The sequence below is a fragment of the Colias eurytheme genome, chromosome 10 (genome assembly GCF_061535395.1).
Source record: "Colias eurytheme isolate Ceu_HAF_F1 chromosome 10, ilColEury1 Martin Lab GWU primary, whole genome shotgun sequence".
NCBI classification, from domain to species: domain Eukaryota; kingdom Metazoa; phylum Arthropoda; class Insecta; order Lepidoptera; family Pieridae; genus Colias; species Colias eurytheme.
Genome location: NC_142989.1, coordinates 2,940,069 through 2,964,371, shown reverse-complemented (window position 1 = coordinate 2,964,371; position 24,303 = coordinate 2,940,069). Strand labels below are relative to the sequence as shown.

At 32.0% G+C, this 24,303-nt stretch overlaps 1 protein-coding gene across 11 annotated transcripts in view; it reads right to left on the bottom strand.

Moving 5' to 3' along the window:
• LOC149905061 (uncharacterized) overlaps nt 1-24,303 on the bottom strand; it is a 131,621-nt gene that overhangs the window by 38,281 nt on the left and 69,037 nt on the right. For 10 of the 11 annotated variants that reach the window (XM_090106120.1, XM_090106121.1, XM_090106116.1 and 7 more), the window contains 2 exons: nt 2,156-2,355; nt 475-628 (listed from right to left, as the gene is read on the bottom strand). In XM_090106120.1, the coding sequence (XP_089962246.1) occupies nt 475-628; nt 2,156-2,355 (354 nt within the window). Of the gene's footprint in view, nt 1-474; nt 629-2,155; nt 2,356-15,036; nt 15,085-24,303 lie in introns of those variants that run through there. The other variant, XM_090106119.1, reaches the window with a different exon arrangement.

Genomic DNA, 24,303 nt, shown 5'->3' with positions numbered 1-24,303 from the left:
TACCATGTATAAAAATTCGCAGTAGGTAACAAGTGTTAAATTTTCAAATAAACATAGGCTGATCGTAAGTTTACCATGCTAAAAATATTCTAATAATAATTTTACATCCGATATAAAACATAATAACTAAGCTAATAATATTTCCATATGTTTTAGAAAAGAACGCATAACTCTAGGTTAACCAATGAATATGAATACAAAATTTAAAAGTTTACACCACGAACACGTTTGCTTTAATAAATAAAACACCGAAACAGTCCTCCATGTTCACTTTTGTGCTGAAAAGTGTATTCACAAAGTCTCAGAACACCAAAGCGAAAATAAATAAAAACGGAAGCAAATAATGCTTCCAGGAAACAAAAAGTAGAGGAGCGTAAAAAGTAGTGAGACTTTTAGCCTTTGCACATACATGAGCCACTGTTTCAGCAATGTTTTTCCCTTGGAGATTGAATTATCCTATGTAAATTAACATACCTCGCGCTTTCTGTAACAAGGTGACGGTAGGGTTCTGAGCTTTGGGCAGTCTACTTGAAGTGCCGAGAAGGTTCAGCCCAGTGGCAGGCGCGCTTTGGGAGGTCCGCAGCCGGCTCTCGCTTTCTAAACCAGCTGTGCCGTTCTGCTCTGTGCTCTAGAACAATTAAATATTACTCTGAAAATATTATGCGAAATTATTTCTTTTGTGGTTCTTTGATAATAGTTTTCTTAACAAGAAATATCTCGCACTCTCCCAATGAATTCAATTCTCCAGATACTTCGAACATTTCCTAAGGTTAAATATCTTAGCTCTATTGTGAATGGACCGGCTGGCGAGAGAGCTTTTAAAACAATTTTACCTAAAATGTTTTACCCAAATAGATTAATGTCCCTAAAAGCCTACATTATTTATAATAGAAAATATTTTCATTCTTACAAAAATAGATATTAAGTTAATGTACATTAATGTTATCATTGAATGCTTTGTAATAAAAATACATTCAGATACCATATTTTAGAGATAAATTAAAAAGTTCTATACGCATAAAGACCATTCTAATGCCTTTATTTCCGAGTTCACAAAGTTGACGTGACTCCCAACTTTTTTGTTTGTAATGTCTGAGTAGGTAAATATATTTAAAAGAATATTTCTTTTCTTATCTTTTGAAATTCAATTTCCTGAATTTTCATGTTCTGCTGGCATAAATGAGAAAAGCAATAAATAACTTATATGTAGTTAACTTTGCGCTCGTTTAAATTAACCAAAGTTTTATTCAGTCAGTTCAGTTGAAAATGTTTAGATTAGATTTGTCCGGTGTACATTCACTGGAATATATGGTAATGATTTTTTTTGAAGTGAAAACTTCTTTAGCGGCGTCGAGCACTTTTTCTGTAATGGGTATAAAATCCATAGACCTGATCGAAAAAGCGTAAGACGGATACCATTCCAAAATATCAAACATGCTCAACGTTAATAATTAAGTTTTCACTACTGCCGGCACTCCCGGAGTGCAACCCGTCTTTTTTCATGCCATTTTATGCTTTCAGAAAGATAAAAATAAATAGTAAGATAAAATGCCAATAGTCAAGCAGCCTTATATTGTGCTTATTTGTGGTTGACTGTGAGCAATTAGATGCGTTGCTTAGGTACAACCATTACCACCCTATTACGGCGTTTGTTCAGATACAATTGCTTACCTTCGTGCGACATAAAAAAAGACGACTTGACACAAGTTACATTCACGCACCTATTACAAGCGAAAGTTGTGAGCAAATTTCCGTAATAAAAAAACTTGGGAAAACAAGACTGCTACAACTGTCTAGTCCCCAATATCAAAGTAAAGGAATACAACAAAATATATCAATAACATCTGTAAACTGTAGCATGTTTATTCGCCAATAAAGAACTTCAACATTTTTACAATATATTTTAAATTGTTTTATACGGAATAGGGAATTATATTTTGTTCGTACGTAGATATCTATATTGTCTTGAAAAGTGTTTTAGCAGAAAGTAGAAACCATTTTGAAAATTGGAAAAACATTTTTTACGAATATTTTTCCTTCCTTCCTTCATTCCTTTCACAGTATGCATACAGTTAGGAGTTTAAACGGTATCCTCGACGAAGTTTTTTAATCAAGATTACGCCATACTCCGTAAATGAACATGAAGAAAACTTACGTTCATACGTCCTTCAAATTTTCGGCGGGTTGGTGGTGATTCCTCGAAGTGTACCGGTCGGAAGGTTTTGCGTTGTGTCTGCGGTGATGCCGAAGCGCTGTTGGGGGTCCAGACGGGGGGCGGCGGGGGCGGGGGAGGGTTTCCCGCGCTCGCGCCGCTGTCGCCCGCAGGCGGCGGTGGTACCCCCGGCTTCCACACCGCTGTCAAAATAATGTTAATTAGTATTTGAATGGTCAAGTTCGTACTGTTAGTTAACTGGATTTCTATAGGAAATATGTTCATGTTCTATCTGATTTGACGGCCTATTGACTAAATGATCATACTAACATTACTTGTATAGGTTTATGTAAATGTTGCTGATAACAACTCAGTTCTACTAATATGCAATAGAAAAAACAAACATTTAATTGAAAGCTCTTTGTTATTATCATACGCAAATGTAAGTAGGCGAAGGAAAGCACGCACAGCAAAATAAAGAATTATTAGTATCTTAAAGAGGAGGAGAACAATTATATCCGTAAATTGGTTTGAATGTATGTATGAAACAGCACCAACGCTAAGTCGTATTTATGATTGTAAAGGTACAGTTAATAAAAATATAATAAAGGTGGGTACGCACACGAGGCTAATTAATTAAACTCTTATATAGATTGGCAATATAATATTATGTAATTATTACTATAATTTAATATTTGTTTGATACAATATTCTTAAATACACCCACCATGAAAAAGCTAAGGTAATGATGTAATCGAATCGAAATGGTTCTTTTATATTGTTATAGCGTTTCAAATAAACAGTTAAAAGAGTAACACGTTCAAACATATTGACAATACACACTTTACCAAGAATCGAAGTAACAATACATTTCATCAAGTTACATATATTTGATTGTAAACAATTTATGGTTTCATACGTTCGGAAATTAAGGCTTTTACACACGAAGCATTTTATGGTCTCATAATAAATTTGGGGTACGTACGTCGTACACAATTTAGGTTACTGGGTGCGCCCCGTAATCACGTCCTCTTTGGGGTTGTGACGACAGTAAATCTTCACATAATATTTACATTCACTTAGGCCGCGGCCGTTGTTAACTTAATCAGATTTATTACATGTTTATTCTAGTCGCTATTTATACCTATTAAAGTTGAGAGCTCTGTGCGTGTCATTATTGAATTTGTTTTTCTGTTAGATGTCTTGTGGGTGAGGGTAATAGGTAATAATAATTGAGTAGATAAGTACATATTATAACGTTCGCTTTCCCATCTCTGCTCTTATATCAAGTTTGGTGTAAAATATCATGAATGATGAAAATAACCAAAACAAATTGTTGATTAGACATAATGATAATTAACCTACTCCAGCCAGTAATTTAGACTCGGAACAATAATTCCAAATTGAAATTGCGACGTGAATAATTATAGACACAGAAGCGAAAGCAATGCACGTTTAAAATTCCATATCACATGTCCCGGATTAATTGGAATCCCGATAATTGGTTATTTATCTAAAACACGGGAACGGAGGCGACATCAAAGGAATCGCTAATAATTTAAAATCACGAAAGCGAATTCAATTAAGGTAAATCTGAGAAAAAATATACAACATTTTGCACTCCTGTCTGTGAGTTTTGAGTGCCGACTCTATTATGTAAGGCTAAACGAGTCCTCTGAATTTGATGCTGGTGAAATTCAGATTTTCAAACTCGTTTTGTCTCGCAAAGAAGTTTTCGCAGTTTAATTGCTTCTATTACGCTTTCATTGTATGTAAATAAAAATGTTTTCGACGTCGAGTATTGTTGATATAAATTTTATTGAAGGAACTAGCTGATTTATTATAAGAAACACGTAGGAGGCGCAAGCTGTCTTGATCACAAGGGTAAGTACCTATATCTTAAACAGCATTAATGATTCTTGTCACAATAGCGCTTGCCGCTCGCCTTGTTACGATATTTCAACTCCTAATTTAATAATGTAACTTACCACTCTTGTTACAAGAAATTATTAATGTATGAATCTTCAGAAAAGGGTTAATATAGTGTATAAGTATATTCAATTTCAATATTATTTATGCCTACGAAGCTATTTAGCTATACTTATATCTACTCTCACAACCTTATGGTTGTGGAGTAAAGTAACTATCCGCGTACTTTAAACGACTACCTACTAGTTCTTTAAATGATCTAAATATAAACAATGCTTGCAATGAATGTGCCAAATTATCTATTCTAAACATAGCAGTTTCTGAAACATCAATATTTATGTGGCTACAAGTTTAAAAGTTTCCCTTCAAACATTGATAGAAAGCAAAGAGGAATTTCCAATTTCTGTTGTTGGAGGTTTGTTGATTTATTTCATATTTTCCATAAAATATAATAGATCAAGAGCCCACGACGGCCAGACTTTCCTTTCTTCCGGAAAGTTGAAAGTTTCTCTGTATATGTCTCCGATACAGATAAGAACGACCAGCGACTATCAAGTTTGGGTTGTGGTTACTTTGGCAGGAAACAGGTAGTAAAGTTGTATAAAATAGTACCTAACTTTCATTATAGTTTAAAAGCTAAATTTTATATATGTTACTTGGGGACCTATAAAAAGATATTACCTTAAGAGCCAGACAGTTTTCATGGTTCTTACATCTAGCCAGACACATTAAAAAAATAACTAACATATCATCAAATTCACATAACTACCTAAAAGCGTAACAAATATGAAATAACCCACTAAAAACATTAGTTAACTATAATTATTAAAAAAATAAAAGTATAATATATAAGAAGTAAAGTTATTACTTTTCTTTTACGGGGGCTTATGTTGATGGAATTTCACGTATCTCGATGACACAATAAAAAAGTCATCGGGATACGTGTAATTCCATCAACATAAGTCTAAGTAAAAGATAAGTAATAGCTTTATTTCTTATATATTATACTTTTATTTTTTTAATAATTATAGTTAACTAATGTTTTTAGTGGGTTATTTCATATTTGTTACGCTTTTAGGTAGTTATGTGAATTTGATGATATGTTAGTTATTTTTTTAATGTGTCTGGCTAGATGTAAGAACCATGAAAACTGTCTGGCTCTTAAGGTAATATCTTTTTATAGGTCCCCAAGTAACATATATAAAATTTAGCTTTTAAACTATAATGAAAGTTAGGTACTATTTTATACAACTTTACTACCTGTTTCCTGCCAAAGTAACCACAACCCAAACTTGATAGTCGCTGGTCGTTCTTATCTGTATAGGAGACATATACAGAGAAACTTTCAACTTTCCGGAAGAAAGGAAAGTCTGGCCGTCGTGGGCTCTTATATTATAACTGCTTTACTTACGCCAAACAATATGTGATTTTATTTTCAGAAGTGTCATCCGCAATTATTTTAGCAGCATCGTTTTTTTACATCCGTGTTATGGTTTTGGATATCAGTAAAATCATATAATGTGCTTATTATTTATAATGTATAACTAAATCGTCCTTTATAATGCAATTTGATACCATATTCATTATTCAATTCATCCATCAAATTAGTATTTGGAGTATTTGCTAAATCTAGTTTGAGTGCATGTGGATTAGCGATTTTGCGATTCATTGTGTAAATTATACAATTAATTTAATAATGTTCGCGGTAATTAATGGAAACCAAAGTACTTACATACTTTATGGGTTGACTTATATGTTTATGCAAAAAAAAGTAAAGTAATAGAAAATAATGGCTAGGTAATGGCAAAAAACAAAGGCAGTGTTTGTAGAAAAATATAAATCTATTCAGTTCATAAGTTTTTTTTGTTGTAATAAAGAACAACGTATAGAGACGTTAATACGACCATTAGCCAAAGAAGCGACATGAACTCAGAGTGAAAAGTAATTCCTCATTAAAATTTGATTTCTCTTCGCTTTGCCTCGATTTGCTGCTAATTCGACTTCGAGATATTTCTTGAAGTTTAGAAGTGGATACAAATTGCCTAACCTAGTCTTTGAGAATATTAATCCAAGAAACATTGTAATGAAATTTCAATAGCATAGAATAAAACAACTAGAAATTAGCAACTTGTAGCGCTTGCTAAAGTTAGTTTTATAATCAAACCCAAAACGTATGTTTCAACTATTAGATAACCGATTTTATCGAATCTAATATAATTGAAAGTGATATAACACCGTTTTAATTTATATAAATGTTAACGACAGGTTTTTTATTGACATTTAAATATTTTTGTATTATATAAATCACGATATTGCAATTACGGCACTGGCAATGAAAAATGTCCTTATCTTAAGATAAACGACTGGTTTTTATTTGACAGTGATAACAATATTTGTTTTATTTTAAACAAAAATTATTGAATACTCTTAGCTATACATAACGAGTTTTATAAATAAATTTTATTGTCATTATGATAAAGTTTTTTGCAGAAGGCACTAGAAAGTAGGTAGAGCAAGTATAATGGGAAAATTAATTTTATCATACGTCGAGGGAACGGCCAAATCATGATCATATTAGTAAAACAGCACAATAAATCTAAAAATGATCACGATTACTCATACAAGATACTAATAGCGTAATGTAGCAGATGAAGAATTCATTATAGTACACAAAAGTAACTCAAATAGCCTCGTTTCCTGTTTTCGCGTTGACTATCGTGCGTCGGTTACGCAATTTGTCATTCTGCCAACCGTTCAGGTGTTCCCACCGAGTCCTATTTGCTAACACCTCGGCCAGTGATTCACATCTTTCCATTCTTAAAAATGAAAATCCTGTTCAATCCGCATTACAGCTATTATGAAATGCGGTTGTGTCACGCGAAAGTTTGCCAACCTCGAAAGTGCTTTGAGTTTTCCGCGGCTAAGTTGATTACGACCTACAACCAATGTTCTGATTCTGCCGTATTTACGAATGTCTGTGATCATCTTTAATTGGATTGAAAAAGGAGTGTTATCGAAAAAATAATTTTATTTATCACACTATTTACATCTAACGCGACTTGTCGTTGAAACTTGTTTTATGATTATCAATGAAGATCTAAGCTCTGAATGAATAATTTCATAATTAACTGGCAGATGGCACACATCGTAGACTCAAATAGTAGAGTCTATTTCTGTCGTCGCTCTCTTAATGATTACGAGTTTCCCACACGTCAAATTTGGCTTAGCATTGCGTAAAACATGTTATAATTTATGTATTTACAGAGTCCATTATAATCCACTTGAGTGTCAATTAACCTATTGAGAGAAATGTTACGCATCGAATTGAGTTTTTGATAAACTTATTATTGTTCGAAATTGATTGAAATTGGTTGTAATTGAACACTGTAATATTTGATATCCACTCAACATTATAAACTACACTCTCTACTTACATACACTATATTTTTTATTTGAACACACACAAACAACCAACAATTTAAGGTTTTCATTATTGTGAATTGAGATTATTGTTACCATTTAACCATTGTAACTAACTTTGCACTATGCATGTAAAAATAACAAATAACTATTGAATATCCCTCCCATAGTTTTTACAATATTGTGGTAGACCTATGTAGGTACCTAGTATTTAATTCAATATTCACCTTCATACTTCGTATACTTTTTTCCTGGTAAAAATAGTTCAGAGCACCGCGTTTTCCAAAATGTGAACAGTGAAACTCATATTTATGGTTAGGATTCGTTAAAAACATAATATCATAAATGCTATAATAGCATTTAAAGTATTAAAGTATAAGTAGCTACCGCCTCGTATTGCAATCAAAAAGGAAGAAGTACCTAGTTCTCGTGGCATTTTTCTGATCTGTACGCCGTAAGAATATTAAAAACAGCCATAATAACCTAATTAAAACAGCGAGCGAGCATTGTTCAAGACTTATTCACGAATAATTATCGAGCTGATACGAAATCGTAGGGTAAGGTTGCTCAAGTCGTACCCCCTAAGGAAATTATGCTATAATATTCACGACAATTGAAATAATACAAAATAATCCACATTTACTGAATCTTTATTTAGTTGTCTATTATTAAAAAATCACAGAAACTTACAATGTTAATATTAAAATATATATTTTAACGTTTTTCAAAAACATACCTTCGGTACGATTAAGGCGCCTAGTTGCCTAATTCGTACCACATACAGCCTAAGTCGTACTTAGAAAATACACTTTAGTGAAGATATAATAAACTATATAGAAAAATTCTTAATAATAAGAGATCAATTTTAAGTAAGTTAAAATTACAAATAATTCAGTCTGAGATTAACTTAAACATATTATTTGGTAATTATTTTAGTGAATAACAAAATCTTAGACCTAAATAGAAGTACGAGTAAAGAATTTTTAACAGGTACGACTTAAGCATACTTATCTTTGAGGTTGAAAAATAAAATTACTAACACAACCTAAAAATTTTCTCCTGTTTGAGTATGCCCAAACGATTGACAGATAAGCATTAAAAATAGTTGTAAACAAAGACAAAATATAAAGATAACATTCCTGCCGTAAAAAGCTTATGAATGAGTCGTTAATTTTACATGAAAAGTGATAAAAAACTTACTTTTTGAATTATTTTCGCTGCACGAAGCCGACCGCCTGACCACTTGTTTACGCTTGCTCGCGCGACTAAATAGTTCACGTTAACAACACTAGATGGCCCAATTCAATGGTATCAGACGAGATATTGGTGGGGTACGACTAACGCCGTGGTACGACTTGAGCAACCTTACCCTACATTGCATAGATACCACATGCATTGTCAAAGATACCTTCATTGGATTGATATTCGGATTATTGGATATGCAGAGTATTCCAGACAAAACGTAGTATGTTTACAATGCTTTGGACAGCTCGATATTAGCAGCCGAATAAAGGGTATTGAATTTGCAGGAATTTTCAATATCAATATGGGTTAGCTGTCCTTTGCAGACATTTTCATCTATGTCACGCACCGCGTTCAAAAGGCAAACGTTTGTCTCATATGCTACTGTTAGATACCTACTATAAACCGCATTATAGATTCAGTTGTTATATATCTTAAAACCATAATAAAAATAACTGGTAACGATAAAGGTGCACAATAGACGACTATAAACGTTAACGTAGTGTGAAACAGTGCTGATATTTATAGCTCCATCTTGGTATAAAACGTAATATTAGACACCGAGCGAAGCGTAAGGTCGCAGGGCATCTGGCGGAGCAGGAACATGTGTTGGATGTTTTTATCGTTCCATTCACAGAATGATATCGGTCACTAAACATAAATACTGCTCGAAATATTTGATACGCTTTCGAATGACTTAAATGTTTTTTTTTTGTTATTACATTTAATTAAGTTGACTTTACCATTACGTATTTACCATACACATCCAGTATTATTTGTAGGGTAATACAGTTTATTTTTTAAATAAGAATAACATTACTCATCTCAATACTTGCTCAATATGAACTTTAGATTTCAGGAAAGCAATTTCATATAAATTGTAACGCTTTTTTATATAATATCTCTCCTCCTATATAGTACAAAGAACGAGAGGTAAATTATTAATATTTCAAAAGAATTTATCATCTTTCCAGAAGCTAAAGACTACAAGGTGTACACGCTTATTCACATCACGCACGAAACTTTCATTGAGTTTGAAACATCTTTTACTTATAAAAAACATTTTTATAAATCTGAGCGGAATAATGGGAAAAGTTGTAACAAGTATTCGGAATGTATTATATGCTATTAATATTCCAACAAGCCGACGAGGCGGCCAACTCTATAAAAGTTCAATGTAACGGGCTAGGTCCTGTGCACCTCATCATTTTCAAACCCCTTTGGCTTTATACCTTAACCTTTCGTTAGCAAAGTACCTCCTACCAATCCTTATATTTATACTGTTTAGATTATTAAAATATTACATTGATGAGCAGTGGTGGCTCAGTGGTGAGACCTCGGACTTCGAATCGATAAGTCCGGGGTTCGAGACCGGGCGAGCGCGCAGGAAATAAATTGATTTTTCAATTTATCTGCGCATGTTGTAACATCACCACTGCTCGAACGGTGAAGGAAAACATCGTGAGGAAACCGACATGTCGAAGAATCAAAAGTTCGACGATATGTGTCATCCGCCAACCCGCACTTGGCCAGCGTGGTGGATTATGGCCTGTACCCTCATAGGAGGCCCGTGTCCCAGCAGTGGGAACATATATGGGCTGATGATGATGATGATGACATTGATGAATCATAATATAGCTCCAATTTATGTTGAAAAATCTTGTGTCGATCCGCAATTTTAATTCGAATATTCACTATACTGAAAATAAATAACTGTAATGAATCTACTCCCGGGCGTGATTGAAATCGATTTTTACTTTGTAAAGTTCCGGGCATCGTTAAAACGCCACTACCTAAACGAAATTATCTCATTTTGCTTTTGGAAAAGTGATAAGAGAATTCATAATCTATTTTAACAGCCGCATACTAATCCCTTCGAAGCTGGTGCTTCTGAAGTAAATTTTCGGGTGACATTTCTTTCAGAGAACAAAATGACGTACGTATGAGGCCGTAATTTCTCAAAAGAGGGTAGGACGTCAAGTTATAAGGGAGTCTCAGATACAGCACAATATGACATCCGCACACAGGCCGATAATGACGAAGAACTGGAACAGTGTTGACGAACTCGGCTCCTAACAATGAGGTCCTATCTACAAACATGTGCGGCAGATACGAAGCAATTTAACTTGCGCGTTATATACTATTCATAAGGGATTACGATAACGAATACTCGCTTATTTATAATCCTCATCTATATGTACATATTTTATATAATTAAGTTGGTTTTAATCTTAAATAATTGGATCTCGTAAACCAAGGATACGTTAGATAAAAAATAATGTCGGGATGTTTATAATCTTGAGCGTATTTTAATTATAATAATTATTTTAGTGTAAAGTCATAATTTGGTTGCATTGATTTCCACTTCATTATAAGTAGGTTATTGGCTTTTAAGCTCTGGCAGAACTTGTATGAAATCCGAGTTAATCTGAAAGCCTTAATTATTACCTAGAAAATCATCTTGAACTATTTTCAGGATAATTATTATAGGATAGGGAACAATAATAAGAAGCTTACCAATTATGAGTACCTATTTATGTAATTTGAGTTCAACAATTTCTAGAAAATTAAAGTCTTGAATCTTCTTGAAATTTAATACCTACCTTTTTATATTGATAAATAGAACTAGACTTGGCAATTAAGATAAACAATATGAAAAAAATATCTACTAACGATTATTATTTTAAATTGGGCATTTATTTTCACAGGATTAAATTTTCGCTGCCAACAATACTTGTTTATGATAATTTACAGCTGCAGTTACACTATAATAGACATGAATATCTTTAAATAAATTTTGCTTCAATCTCACGATCAAATGTTGTCTAAAAGGGCTTAATTTATTATTTGTGTTGGAAAGACATTAGCAAATAAAAGGAGAGTTTTCCATTAAATCTCTTTGTTTGGAAATGGAAAGGGGTTAAAATATTTTAACTGAAGCATCATTGAACTGTATAAATAGTCTGCATTTAAACTTAAGCTGTTAATTGATTTTAAGATAAAACCATGAAGCATTATTCTTGTCGATGACGTATTGTTAACTCGACAACGCGTTCAGTCAAACGACGTGTTAAATTGTAAAATGTTAAAATGTTGAGTAAAATAAAGAGCTTTTTTAACGCAGTTTTTACTGGCTCATATATCGTAGTGTTGCGTTTTGTTTTTGCATACATGACAAAAAAGTAAAATATAATAATATTATGTTAATATAAATTTGTAGATATTTAATTTTTACATCGTTTATAAAATATCACGAGGGATGTCTCATGTCAGAGTTTAAGGACTGAGAAATGTTTTCCCTATAGACAGTTCAAAGAGTAAAATGAATACGATTATTGAGGTGGGTAGTTGAGAGGTTCAAGGATTCGTTATAAGTACTTAAAACAGAAAATCGTGGGCTCAAATCGCGCTTATCATTCTTTATATTTTTCTCCTTTTAAAAATAAAAGTTATCTACCTACGACAGGATTACCTACACTTGTAGCTATTGAAAATAAATAATAACCTTATGAATATAAATATTTTACAGAGGCAATTAATTAAGTAAACGCAAATCAAAAAGTTATCGAAATAGGTATTATATTTCTGAACATATTTATTTTATATAAGAGCTATAAGGATAATAAGTACTAGGTACTAGCAATGAAAATAGGCACGTCTTTCACAACCTTGCTCATGAATGACAATGCTTCATATACCTACCAACGTATAACTCTATAAACTTGTTTTTATGCGCATTTAAAACGATGTAGATATCTTAAATATATTTCTTTGACATTGTTATTTAATGTGCAAATACTAAAAATTCACGACATCGCACGTTTGCGATAACACCTGTCTATATTTGCTTTTGAGTAGCAAGAAAGAAAACAATATTATTTTTATATTATAAAACCATAACTGATAATGTTATTTTCAATATTTTGCATTTAATTAAATAGGTACCTATTCATGAAATTTTACTATTAAAGTGAAGTGGACATAGTGGTACCAGTTAATGCAATATTTTTTTACTTACCGAAAACGAAAAATATGTGTTCTACGCATGCTGATCACCAAATTAACCGTAAAGAAGATCCATCATGAAAATTGATTTGAAATTCCTGTCCCCCACAAGACGGATCTTCGCTTCACATTTTGATCATACAAGTTTTCTCATTAGCTATCGACATTAATAGAAATCTTTCATCATCTAATCAATCTAGATGCTGCAAATCAAACATTCTCAGAACATTAATAACCTCTCTGATTACACTTGATATCCCTCATTATAAGTCTAAAGAGGTCTTTAACCTACATAACTGGGGTACGCAGATTACGGTCTAAATGTAATGACGATAAAATGATACTCGTTACTGTGGTTTAACTGACCTTGGTATTATTATAGCAGCTGTCATTGTTGGAATTACAGTATAAATAAAACATTAGTAAAGAATATTGTGGATGTATAAAGATATTGATTTTACCTCGATTAATTGGTCCGTAACCTTAACTTATCGACCCAGTAGAGTGTACGTAGACGTTCACTATTAAGACTTTTCCAAATTTCAGTTTCCCATAAATTTTCTCGATATTTTCTTTTTAAATGCACTCACATCCTACTAATATTATAAATGCGAAAGTTTGTGAGGATGTGTGTGTGTGTGTGTTTCTTACTCTTTCACACAAATATTACTGAACCGATTACAATGTTTAGCACACATATAGAGGGTAACTTGGATTAACACATAGGATAGGTTTTATCCTGGAAATCCCACGGGAACGGGAACTTTACGGGTTTTTCTTTGAAAACGCGGGCGAAGCCGCGGGCGGAATGCTAGTAAAATATAAATCTTAACTTTCTTCCAACAGTAAAATTAACATACAGACCGAGTTACAACTAATGTTTTCTTTAGATTTATTGAACTATAATTAATGTATTTTCAAGCAATTATGTAGAGAGTAAATAAACTATTCAATGCCATAACCTAAGTCCTTCGTTTTTAAACAGCTGAATCATTAATTATTTCTAGTTTATACTTCCATACAAGTTCTTTAACGCTTATAATCGTATGTTTTGGTAGTTGAATGGTACATATTAAAGTGTAATTTGATGAGTTTAGTCTACATACGTCGGATACTGTAACAAGGCAGAGGCAAGGCACAAGGCAAGTTATCTGTTATGACGTAATATTTACTTACGAGCGGTCTAGAAAGGCCACCCGCGGGCATTTTCGTGTTTGTATTGTAAAAGTATGAAGGTTTTGGATGTGTGTAATTGGCGGTAGAAAGGTAGATAAAATTGAATAACATTATTTTATTCGATTGAAAGCTTATTCGAAAATTTGTCTATTGGAGTTCCATAAGCTCTTTTCACTAATAAGTTATAATGTATATAAATGATAGAACAATATTAATGCTCCAAGCGTCTGAACCTGTGGTCTGAACTTATACCTAAGTCTAATTTTTTAAGTCGTCAAACTCGTCAAAAACCTCAGCTACATTTTTTGATTCATGAAATGTATAATATAACGTATTTCAACAGCTGCAGTATGAATTTAACCATCAATATGTTCACAAACTTTCTTTTGCCAGTACGTTTGAAGTACAAAAGAAAATGAAAATGGTTGAAATAGATCGTAAAAGCGTAGCACCGACAAAAAACATAAAAGAAACGCTAATGCCCGCTTTATGGGCGCGCCCTTTATGTCACTTTATCCTGGATTAATTTTTAAATTCTTTAATAATTTAATACCATTTCTCTGTATTGGGAATTAATTAAACTTTTCCTCGGATATAATTGTAACGTAGACCTTTTACTCGGAAATATACATATATAACTCGCTCTACATTTTCATTTCTGAAATACATTTCTTCAGTACCTATATAAAACAAAAAAAAAATCAACGTTCGTGCAACACTTATAAAACTGATTAGTATTAATTAGTAAATCACAAGATAAAATCCAAACAAAACTCAAACAGAACGCTAATATTAGTTCCGATGATCTCTTTAATTATGGCGTAGACCAATTTGTTTCACTATCGTTTAACACAAGCGTAGTACAAACACATTCAAGGCCAATCATACCATTCTTATGCTAATGGAGGTTTATACATTGTAGATTTATATTATATGGCTTGACATTTTCATTTCCTATTTAACATTCATATGCCGGTACATGTTGGTCTGAAAGCTCTTGTAGCGTAATTCAATTCGCTCGCATTTTATAGTTCAATAATAAAATGTGGTGACATTTTCCACGGCATATGCATGTTATAGGATTTCGGATGACAATCGCAAACACTGGATACCTGGCGAGGTAGAGCGCGCTTTGAACGTCGGCGCAATCATGACGGTTTCTGAAAATCACAATCAAATCTATAAAGATCGTATTCGACGGTCGCAAATGTAAACAATGTGTCATAAATTTAGGATTTACATCATCGTCGTTTCTAACAATAGCGGCAATAAACTGTTTTGTGACTGTTAATTAAATTTTTAATATTATACAAAACTGGTAAAGTTTGTAATCTTGAAATCGATGATTATAAAATTGTACTCAATTCATAATTAACCCAGTAAATACCTACTTCTTTAACAAGCTTGCATTACTAAAACTTTCTACGTCAAACGTATCAACCTTTCTATTAAAACAAAAAATACCAAATATGATTGAAATTCTACATTGGGTAAGTACGGGTAATATCTACGCGATTGACAAGGCAACAACAGCGAAGGTGAAGGATGTGGGTCAGTACTCGGAACGTGGGGAACGGTGTTAGACAAATATTGAATTAACGTGAACAGAATAATTGGAGAGAAAGCCTAGAGCACGGCTCGAATAATCAAACATTGTTGAAATAACAAATTCACAGTGCTAAAACATTTATACTCCTTTTAACGCCTTGCTGATGGAATTTCATACACTCATTGCTTTTGTAGCGCCGATATTTGATTGTTAATTTAGATCAACATTAGTTATTCAAGTCAAGTATTTGTGAATACTTATTACGGTTTTTCCTGTACGTTGTTTTTTTACAGACAAAGCAGATAAAAATCTTTCACAAGATAGGTGTAAAAACATACAAACATATTATGTATTCTTAATATGTTAATTTATGTATTTAAATGCTTTATTTGTGTGCAACTTTCATTATCAACTCTACATCCATTAGCTCCCGCAATTCAAATAGCTATGGCGAGGGTTAGAGATCGGAATCTCTTAATACTTTCTCTCAATACACTGGTTCAAAGTTTCGTTTAAATTCTCCAAAAACGAACCTCGCAGAATTTACACACATGGTGAAACGTGATGAAAATGTCATGTGACATCCACCAACCAGCCTTTGAATTTATGCATATAGACCTGTGCGTGGCTATAGAAATTGATTGACACGAAAATCTGGGCTTGATTCGCGGTAGCCCGCCGCGTTGTTTGGAGTTTCAATAATAATTAATATTTACTGGTAACATTGTTTTCCTGACTGTGTGTAAGCCAAGACCGCTTAAAAGCTGTCATTCTGAACATTGATGTCTATTCGAAACAGATGCAAGAATAATGACGATAGTCGAAGACAGTAATAATTCATGGAGATCACCTGAAGCCTGTTATTATTTGGTTTATTTTAACGAAGCAGAGGCAAGGTACAGCAAAATATGATTCAGACAGGTTACAAGCGCTTGCCAGTTGGCTCTGGCAGCGTTCGGCGTGAAATCGAATTGGCTGAAATTCAGAGACGAAAATAAGTAGCTATCGTGTGTGAAAATCAAAACTCATATTTGGTTAAGTTAAACGAATTAGACGCCTTCCTAACGCTGCCTTTTGAGATATAACTTAACAACATTTATGTGCAACTCAAAATTTTTACGTGTTTTTGTACTATTTCATATTAAAGTGTTGTAAGTACGTATGTGAAGTACCTTATTATTATAAATTATTCTGTGACGGTAGAAGTTAACAAACGTTTAAAAAATATTGGAATTAATAACCTTTAGCTTGTCAGGCTTCTGTAATCTGATAAACATAGAACCGTAATTTGTTTTATCTATTATATTTAAAGAGGGCCTGGCACGTGTAGACTAGGAACTCTGTTTTGTATTATTTTCTCATTTATAAGATAATGTAATACAATGGGTACTGGTTTATTTTCAAGTTTGACTTAAAAGGTTTTGAAATAACAAAGTAATTGACACACCCAAGTTTCATCCGCAAAGCTCATTATCATTAGAAAGACCGCTTTTAATTCGGTAAGTAAAAGCTAGAATTCCGAGAAAATTTAATTATGCTTCATAAGATTATTATTGTACACAAATGAGATACCAAATAATTAAAATGATCAAATCATAGTATGAGATTATGGCAAAAATTAACATGTAATAATTTATAATGTCAGAATTAGAATTAATAATAGATTTTTATTAGGTATATAAATATTTTAGATGAATGAAATAAAATATTTAAAGGCTAATTAAGCAAAGTGGGCATAATTTATTATAAGTTTGACATTCCGTGAATTAATCGTCTCAATAAAGAGGTCGCCTATTACAATAAATTCAAGGTCTGTTCTATTTAATTACTAAATACAGCATAATACTACAGAACAGGTATACACTGTACAAATAATATATTCAAGCGCTTTACATAAAATAATAAAACGTAAATCATGTTATGCTCTGTGCAAGGATTTCCTGGATTTAATAAATCAAATTTAACGTAGCAATAATGAAATTTAACATAACTTACCACTATTTAATAAACTTATGTTGCAAATTGCTATATCTAGTAGCAGAAATATACTATAAATAAATATAACAGAAAAAAAGTATTGCAAAGCGAGATTAGAAACCGCGCCGTTTATTTCAATGTTTTTTCTTTCGTTCTATTAAAGCTGCGTTGCAAGAATAATGACGATAGTCGAAGACAGTAATAATTCATGGAGATCACCTGAAGCCTGTTATTATTTGGTTTATTTTAACGAAGCAGAGGCAAGGTACAGCAAAATATGATTCAGACAGGTTACAAGCGCTTGCCAGTTGGCTCTGGCAGCGTTCGGCGTGAAATCGAATTGGCTGAAATTCAGAGACGAAAATAAGTAGCTATCGTGTGTGAAAATCAAAACTCATATTTGGTTAAGTTAAACGAATTAGACGCCTTCCTAACGCTGCCTTTTGAGATATAACTTAACAACATTTATGTGCAACTCAAAATTTTTACGTGTTTTTGTACTATTTCATATTAAAGTGTTGTAAGTACGTATGTGAAGTATTTCTTAATGATTTCATATGTCATTTTATAATGATACCATTTATAATATCGTTAAGAAGCTTTTTGTTTGGCATAGTGGCGTTTGACATTTTTTGCTCAAGTAGATAATTGACCTTTGACGGTAACCTTTTCAACCAACGGGTTTAAAGGAATATTTCTTATATCAATTCAATAGTAGGTGCGGCTACAAATTGGCATTTCCTGTGTCATAAAAATACATGACTAATATGTTAGATATAACAAACTCATTGTATTTTATTCGTATGTCTTATTGTATTTTGCTTATATATCTTCTTTGAAAGGTAAACATCATTTCCATATGAAAAACGTCTACATACTAGCCTTTATAGATTTTTAAATGTGTCAGGGAGCGGCGTCACACATGAACGACGCGAGCGCAACAAATAGAGCCCAGATCCTGTGCCGCGTGTGAATCAACCGCGCCCACCGCTTACAATCACGGCATTTTATTTATATCCTATATTCTATAAAAATCTATGTCCCACAGGCCATAAACACTCGTAAGGCGAAGGGAGAGAGACCACTCTCGTTTAAACACCCTTTATTTTGGGGTCATTTTTCGCGTAGCAGTGTTGCTGTGTAAATGACAGAACGAGGAAGCTCGTGATATAATACTACGCTCTCAGGTCAATGATAAAATTTATAGTATGCTGGAATAAATTGCCAATGTTCTCGAAACTTGATACCGATGGGTTTCAGTTGTTGATACTCTAACTGAATTGAAGTTGGTTGTTTCAGCTAAGTTGGTATATTTGATTTTGTGTCCGCGATTTATTGAAAATCGACAGTTATTGGTTGCGCTGCCTGTTCATAATGAAATATCGCGGAGAGAATACTATTGCAGAAAGTGTATTGATCGGATATAACACACGAATGCTAAAATTTAGAGGCATTATTAGATTTAGTACATAAACTTGAAAATAGCATACAATCATACATTTTAATTTTTAAATACGAGAAGTTATAAGAAAACTTCAAGAGTAGTTTACCATATATATGAATATAAAATAATAACTACTAGATTGTTGTCATTCAAGGTCTTCATTGCATTCCAGATACGATGATTAATAGCCGTGTGACGAGACTACAAATTTAATTCATTGATTTCATAGATGTAATCAAGTCTAATGTCATTTAAGTGCAATTTAGATCAATGAAAGACTATAAGGAAGTCTATTCACCTTTACAGAGTACTTTTATTTCATATTCGAATCATGGTGCGACATAAATGGGATGCTCTTTAGTAGCCCTACAGTTGGATAGGTAATATGTACCTATATGCGTGTACTATGCACTTTATTCAGTAATACCTAGAGTATATTGGTCCATGGTAATACATAAAGGTACTATTGAATGTATATGCCCAGACTAATATTATTAGTGTCGTGTTGAGAATTGCATTAGAGAGTTGTCGAAGCACATTGCGTTGCTCACATAAAAACACATCGTGACAGAAGATTGTGCTCTTTTATAGGAAATATAAGGCTATTTTAATGCTTATATGCAATAAAACGACACGAATATGAAACCGAGATAATACTATTGCAATGGCATTTCTTTGCTATTGTAATATAGGTACGAAGACAAAAAAGCATTCATATTTCTCTCTCATTATTTCTGAAAGACATGCTTATGTCGGTAATTATTATAGCGAATATGTTTGATAGATATTTTTTTAGATCAATTTATTTTTAGATAGATGTTTAATAATTAATATAACAATTGGTTATTTATTTCTGTTCTATACATATCAAATTATTTTAACTAATTACTTATTCATTATATGAAACCAGCCGAAAACTTTACCTGATGAGAGATAAGACTGATGGACAGACTGACATGTTAAACACCTATTTTAATATCTATACTACTATTACTACTAATATTTCTTTAATATTTACTATTTAATCCGTAAACATTATATAATTTCATGAACTGTTGGCTACTCTGTAATGAGATTGGTCACCGTGGCCGAAAACATGTAGGTGTCCATTAGTTCATAGATCGATAAATAAAGTTACATACAACCTTTATAACCTAGATAAGTTATTAAAATTAATACTTTGACCTAGTAATAAAGTTGTAAACATTGAACTTTTTCATGGGGGCTAAATGCTAATCTATAGATAAGTATTGAATTTGTAATCTTTGTGTAGCCGTCACAACTCTGGATAGCTCTACATCCAATATTAATAATAAGTATAGGTAATAGGAGTACGTATATAGTATAAAAATAAGGAAAGGATAGATAAATATTTAATATAAAAACAAATAAATGTTATTAAAATATCTCTATATCTCTATCAAATAAATCGTAAAAAATATTTATAAAAAGGAGTCTTATATTTCCGAAGCTATCATACGAGTAATTGCCAATTACGCTACGAGCCCCAGTTAATATTTTCAATCCTTCCTTCACATTTATTTAACTGAAGTAATCTAGCGGATAGTAAGTATATAGATATTATTTGTGTCTCAATATTAAAGGCCAAGAATGAAATGTTACGTATTTCGTTCATCTTTTCAATTTAAAACTGTTAATACGTTTGATCCTTGTCGTTATATAAAAGAGTATTTTTGCAAGCGACGTTACAGAAAACTAGGACGCATTGTAATCTTATTTGTAGAAGCCTTTGCCCCTATAATTTAAACAGGAAGCTGTGTGTTACGTACGTAATACAAAAATATTGGAACATCGATGCATTTTATTACATTACAATACTTTATATATAGCCAATATAGAGAATAGAGCAACATATTTTACAGGGACGATTTACGTATAAACTACATACAAATAGCATTTGCAATCGGCTACAGATATTTAGTAATATAATATTAATTTAGGCAATAATATAACTATTACCATTTTAAAGCGTTCACGAGTAATTTATACACAAATTTAGTTTAAATTGACTTTATATAATTTGGGGCTAATAAACGCGTTGATGCGTCATGCAGTTACGAGCATTAATTTTACAAATGAACTTACTCGTTCACCAGGGAACTAGCACTATTTGTCTGATTGAATAATTGGTAATAAACTAGTCTCTATTGTACGTATTTTGTGTACGATTGTGTTGTTGTTGGGATTTTTAAATGACCTTAATATGTGTTAGAATAGTATCCACTAATCCAGGATATTTATAAGTAAATATATTGGTTATATTATTGTTATTTGGCGACGCTTTAAATAAATCATATTTCATAAAATCACATTTCAGGAACATTTAGTGAAAATAGTTACCAAAATTATTATTTTTAAGGTAAAAAGAAACGACAATGAAATTGAACAAAGTTCTTAAAGAACCGATTAAATTTGTTTATGTAGAGATAATGGATTCGGTGTTGCTTACATAACAGATCCGGTCATTTTTACTAATTTCGCCTTGACCTAACTACGGTAAAATAAATGGATCATAGTTCACACCCACCTTAAGTAATTATGACACCTACAGAATACATTAAGAGGTACTTACATATCATAAGATTTATCTCATAGTCGTATTTTCTACCAAACAAAAAATGTTCCCACATTTATTAGATTTTTTCATGTTATGGTCTATTTGTATTGAATACTTGTTAACATCGTAGTGTTTAAAAATAACTGGCCAGATTTTTTTTTAATATCATAAAATTTATATTTAACATGTTTTTGTTTTTCATCTTTCACGACTCTACATTAATATTAAAGTTATAGAATGTAACTTTGATATTGGAACGTACTACAAACACCTAACTATTACATTTCATCAAATTCCCACTTTCCATTAATCATATCGTAATTTAAATAGAAATGTCGTTAATTGCACAGTTTTCCTAAAAAAACAAGGTAGCGTTGATAAATAATCTAAGCCTTGACATCGCAACCTTGACGTTATTAAGAGTTCCTATATCATGATTAACAAATTTTGGAAAAAAAGTGTTTTATTTAAATAAAAATATTATGTACTTACGTTATCAAAAAATCCTTAGATTTGGTAAATCACAAATACCACAGATCGGAAACTATACAGCTATCATTGGTTCGATTAAGTTATCCATAACGTCACCGAACTTATTGCAGCAAACGATGACATATCTACTGAGCTACTATTTAATACGTGTCTACGAATAATAGGAAAAACAGGCGAGGAAAATCGCGGAAAATACGAGGACAGAGCGCGTACGTGTGTTGCATCCGACGGTCACAGCCAGACTGATGAGCCAACATTTTACATTGATAACGCTATATGACGCGATATCGTTTGTAGGAAACTGGAAAACAATGAAAACACTACCTAACTATCTACCTTCCGACCCAGGTATATACACGCTAAATAAAATTCACGGGGATTGATACCAGATATAACTAAAAGCAACGTTATTCACATAATCCTTGTGCCTTCACAATTTCGTTGATAAGCAGCAGCGTTTGATAGCTATTGATAAGATACTTCAATTAAATCAGAGTATTTTCAAGTGCTCGATAAAATAAACGTGGTTCAATTATTTAATAATTATATAATACCTCTCACCTGCATTTGTATCGTGTTGTAATAAGGTTATAATAATGTGTCTCTACAAAAACAAACAGTATAGAAACTTTATTTTTTTTTTCATTATTAGATCTCAATAAATTTTATGCTACGGAATGGAATAAGCCCTAGAGCTTTTCTATTTTATGGGTCGCCCTTAAATTCGCACGTCGTCGGTAGACAGGAAGGGCCAAAAATAAACTGGAACGAAATAACTCGAAATAAAACCCAGTCTACTACTCGTTCATATTATGCAGTGTATGGGAGATTTTTATACGTTTTATTCAAGTTTTGACTGGTTTAAAGGGAAATATTATTACATTGTAATATTGTGTTATATTGGTTTGTTACTAGATAATTAGGTATAATGATTATGCTATCTTAGGAGATAGAGGTAAGATACCTACTTTAGTTTGCTTTATTTTTTTTATGAATGTATCGTAATTATAAGAATACCTAATCTTTATTTATATAATATCTAGTTGTAGGTGATGAAGTAGTTTGTAGCTATTTCCTATTTTTACGTATTATTCCAGTACCTATTTATTTGATTAAGAATAAAATATGTTAATCCCTGTTTAGTTTATGAGCAGGCAGATAAATAATAAAAATGTTATTTTTGTAAATAATAAGAGTTTTTTTTTTGTATAATATTGCCCTGAAAATTTTAGAGCTTCAAATAAAACATTTCAAAGTCTTCTGATTAACAATACAACAAAGAAAACATTTTATTTTTAGTAGAGCTTGTAACAGTCATTCATAAGAAGTATTTTTTTTCCTTATCTTAGAATACCTAGTTTATTTTTGTTTCATGTGGTTTAAAGTAAGTGTCATAGTTATTTTTTTTTACAAAAGGCTTACAGAAATATAATTAATTAGAGAATAAGGATAAGATTAACGTGAGAAAATGTAATAATTAAAAAAAGTATTCATTTCTTAATTCTATGTCATTTTGTTTACCCCACAGGTTTACCCTCTTATTGCAATGTTGTGGAACAAAAAAACATTCGTTACTTAGCAAATAAAACGTACTACCGTTGCAAAAGTTTTCTCTGTAGAAATTATTCTTGACATCATTAGCTGGAACTTGTTAAGTTCAACATAGTTTTAACTAACGCAATTTTTATAGTTTTTAAAATAGTAGGTATATCTAGAACCTACTAGTAATAAAAACAGACGAGACAAAAGCGTAAAAGGCATTTTACAGCCTTATATTGTTATTTATATTCTTTTAAATCACAAACAGTTAAAAATCAATTAAGTCTATTTAATGTGAATATTTTAGCATTTTAAAAGGATTCATTAGATACCTATAGTTTATGATGCGTATATTGGAGTCTGGAGAAACACATTGCATAAAAAATCTGAATCGGTTACGCTTTTACATGTATATTGTATAATTATTTATATTGGTCACGGGTTTTATACAAAAAGCAATAATTATGTTGTCGTAGGTGAGAGCCAACGCATATTAAAGTAACACGATTATCAGCAGTCCCGCAAGCGAGACATGTGAATATCGTTACAGTTTCATATTAAATATAATTAAACCTAAATATTAAATGATCGGATTATTTATTATGAAACATTTATTATACCAGTTGATTTTGACGAATATATTAATAACTAGCTGTGCCCGCGACTTCGTCCGCGTGGAATAGTGACTGCATAGTAGGTGACTACTTAACTTTTATTGAATAAACACGTACTACCATAAATAATTAAAAGAACTGTTAGTAAAATTTATTACTAAACTGAGCTAAAAAATAAAAAATAAA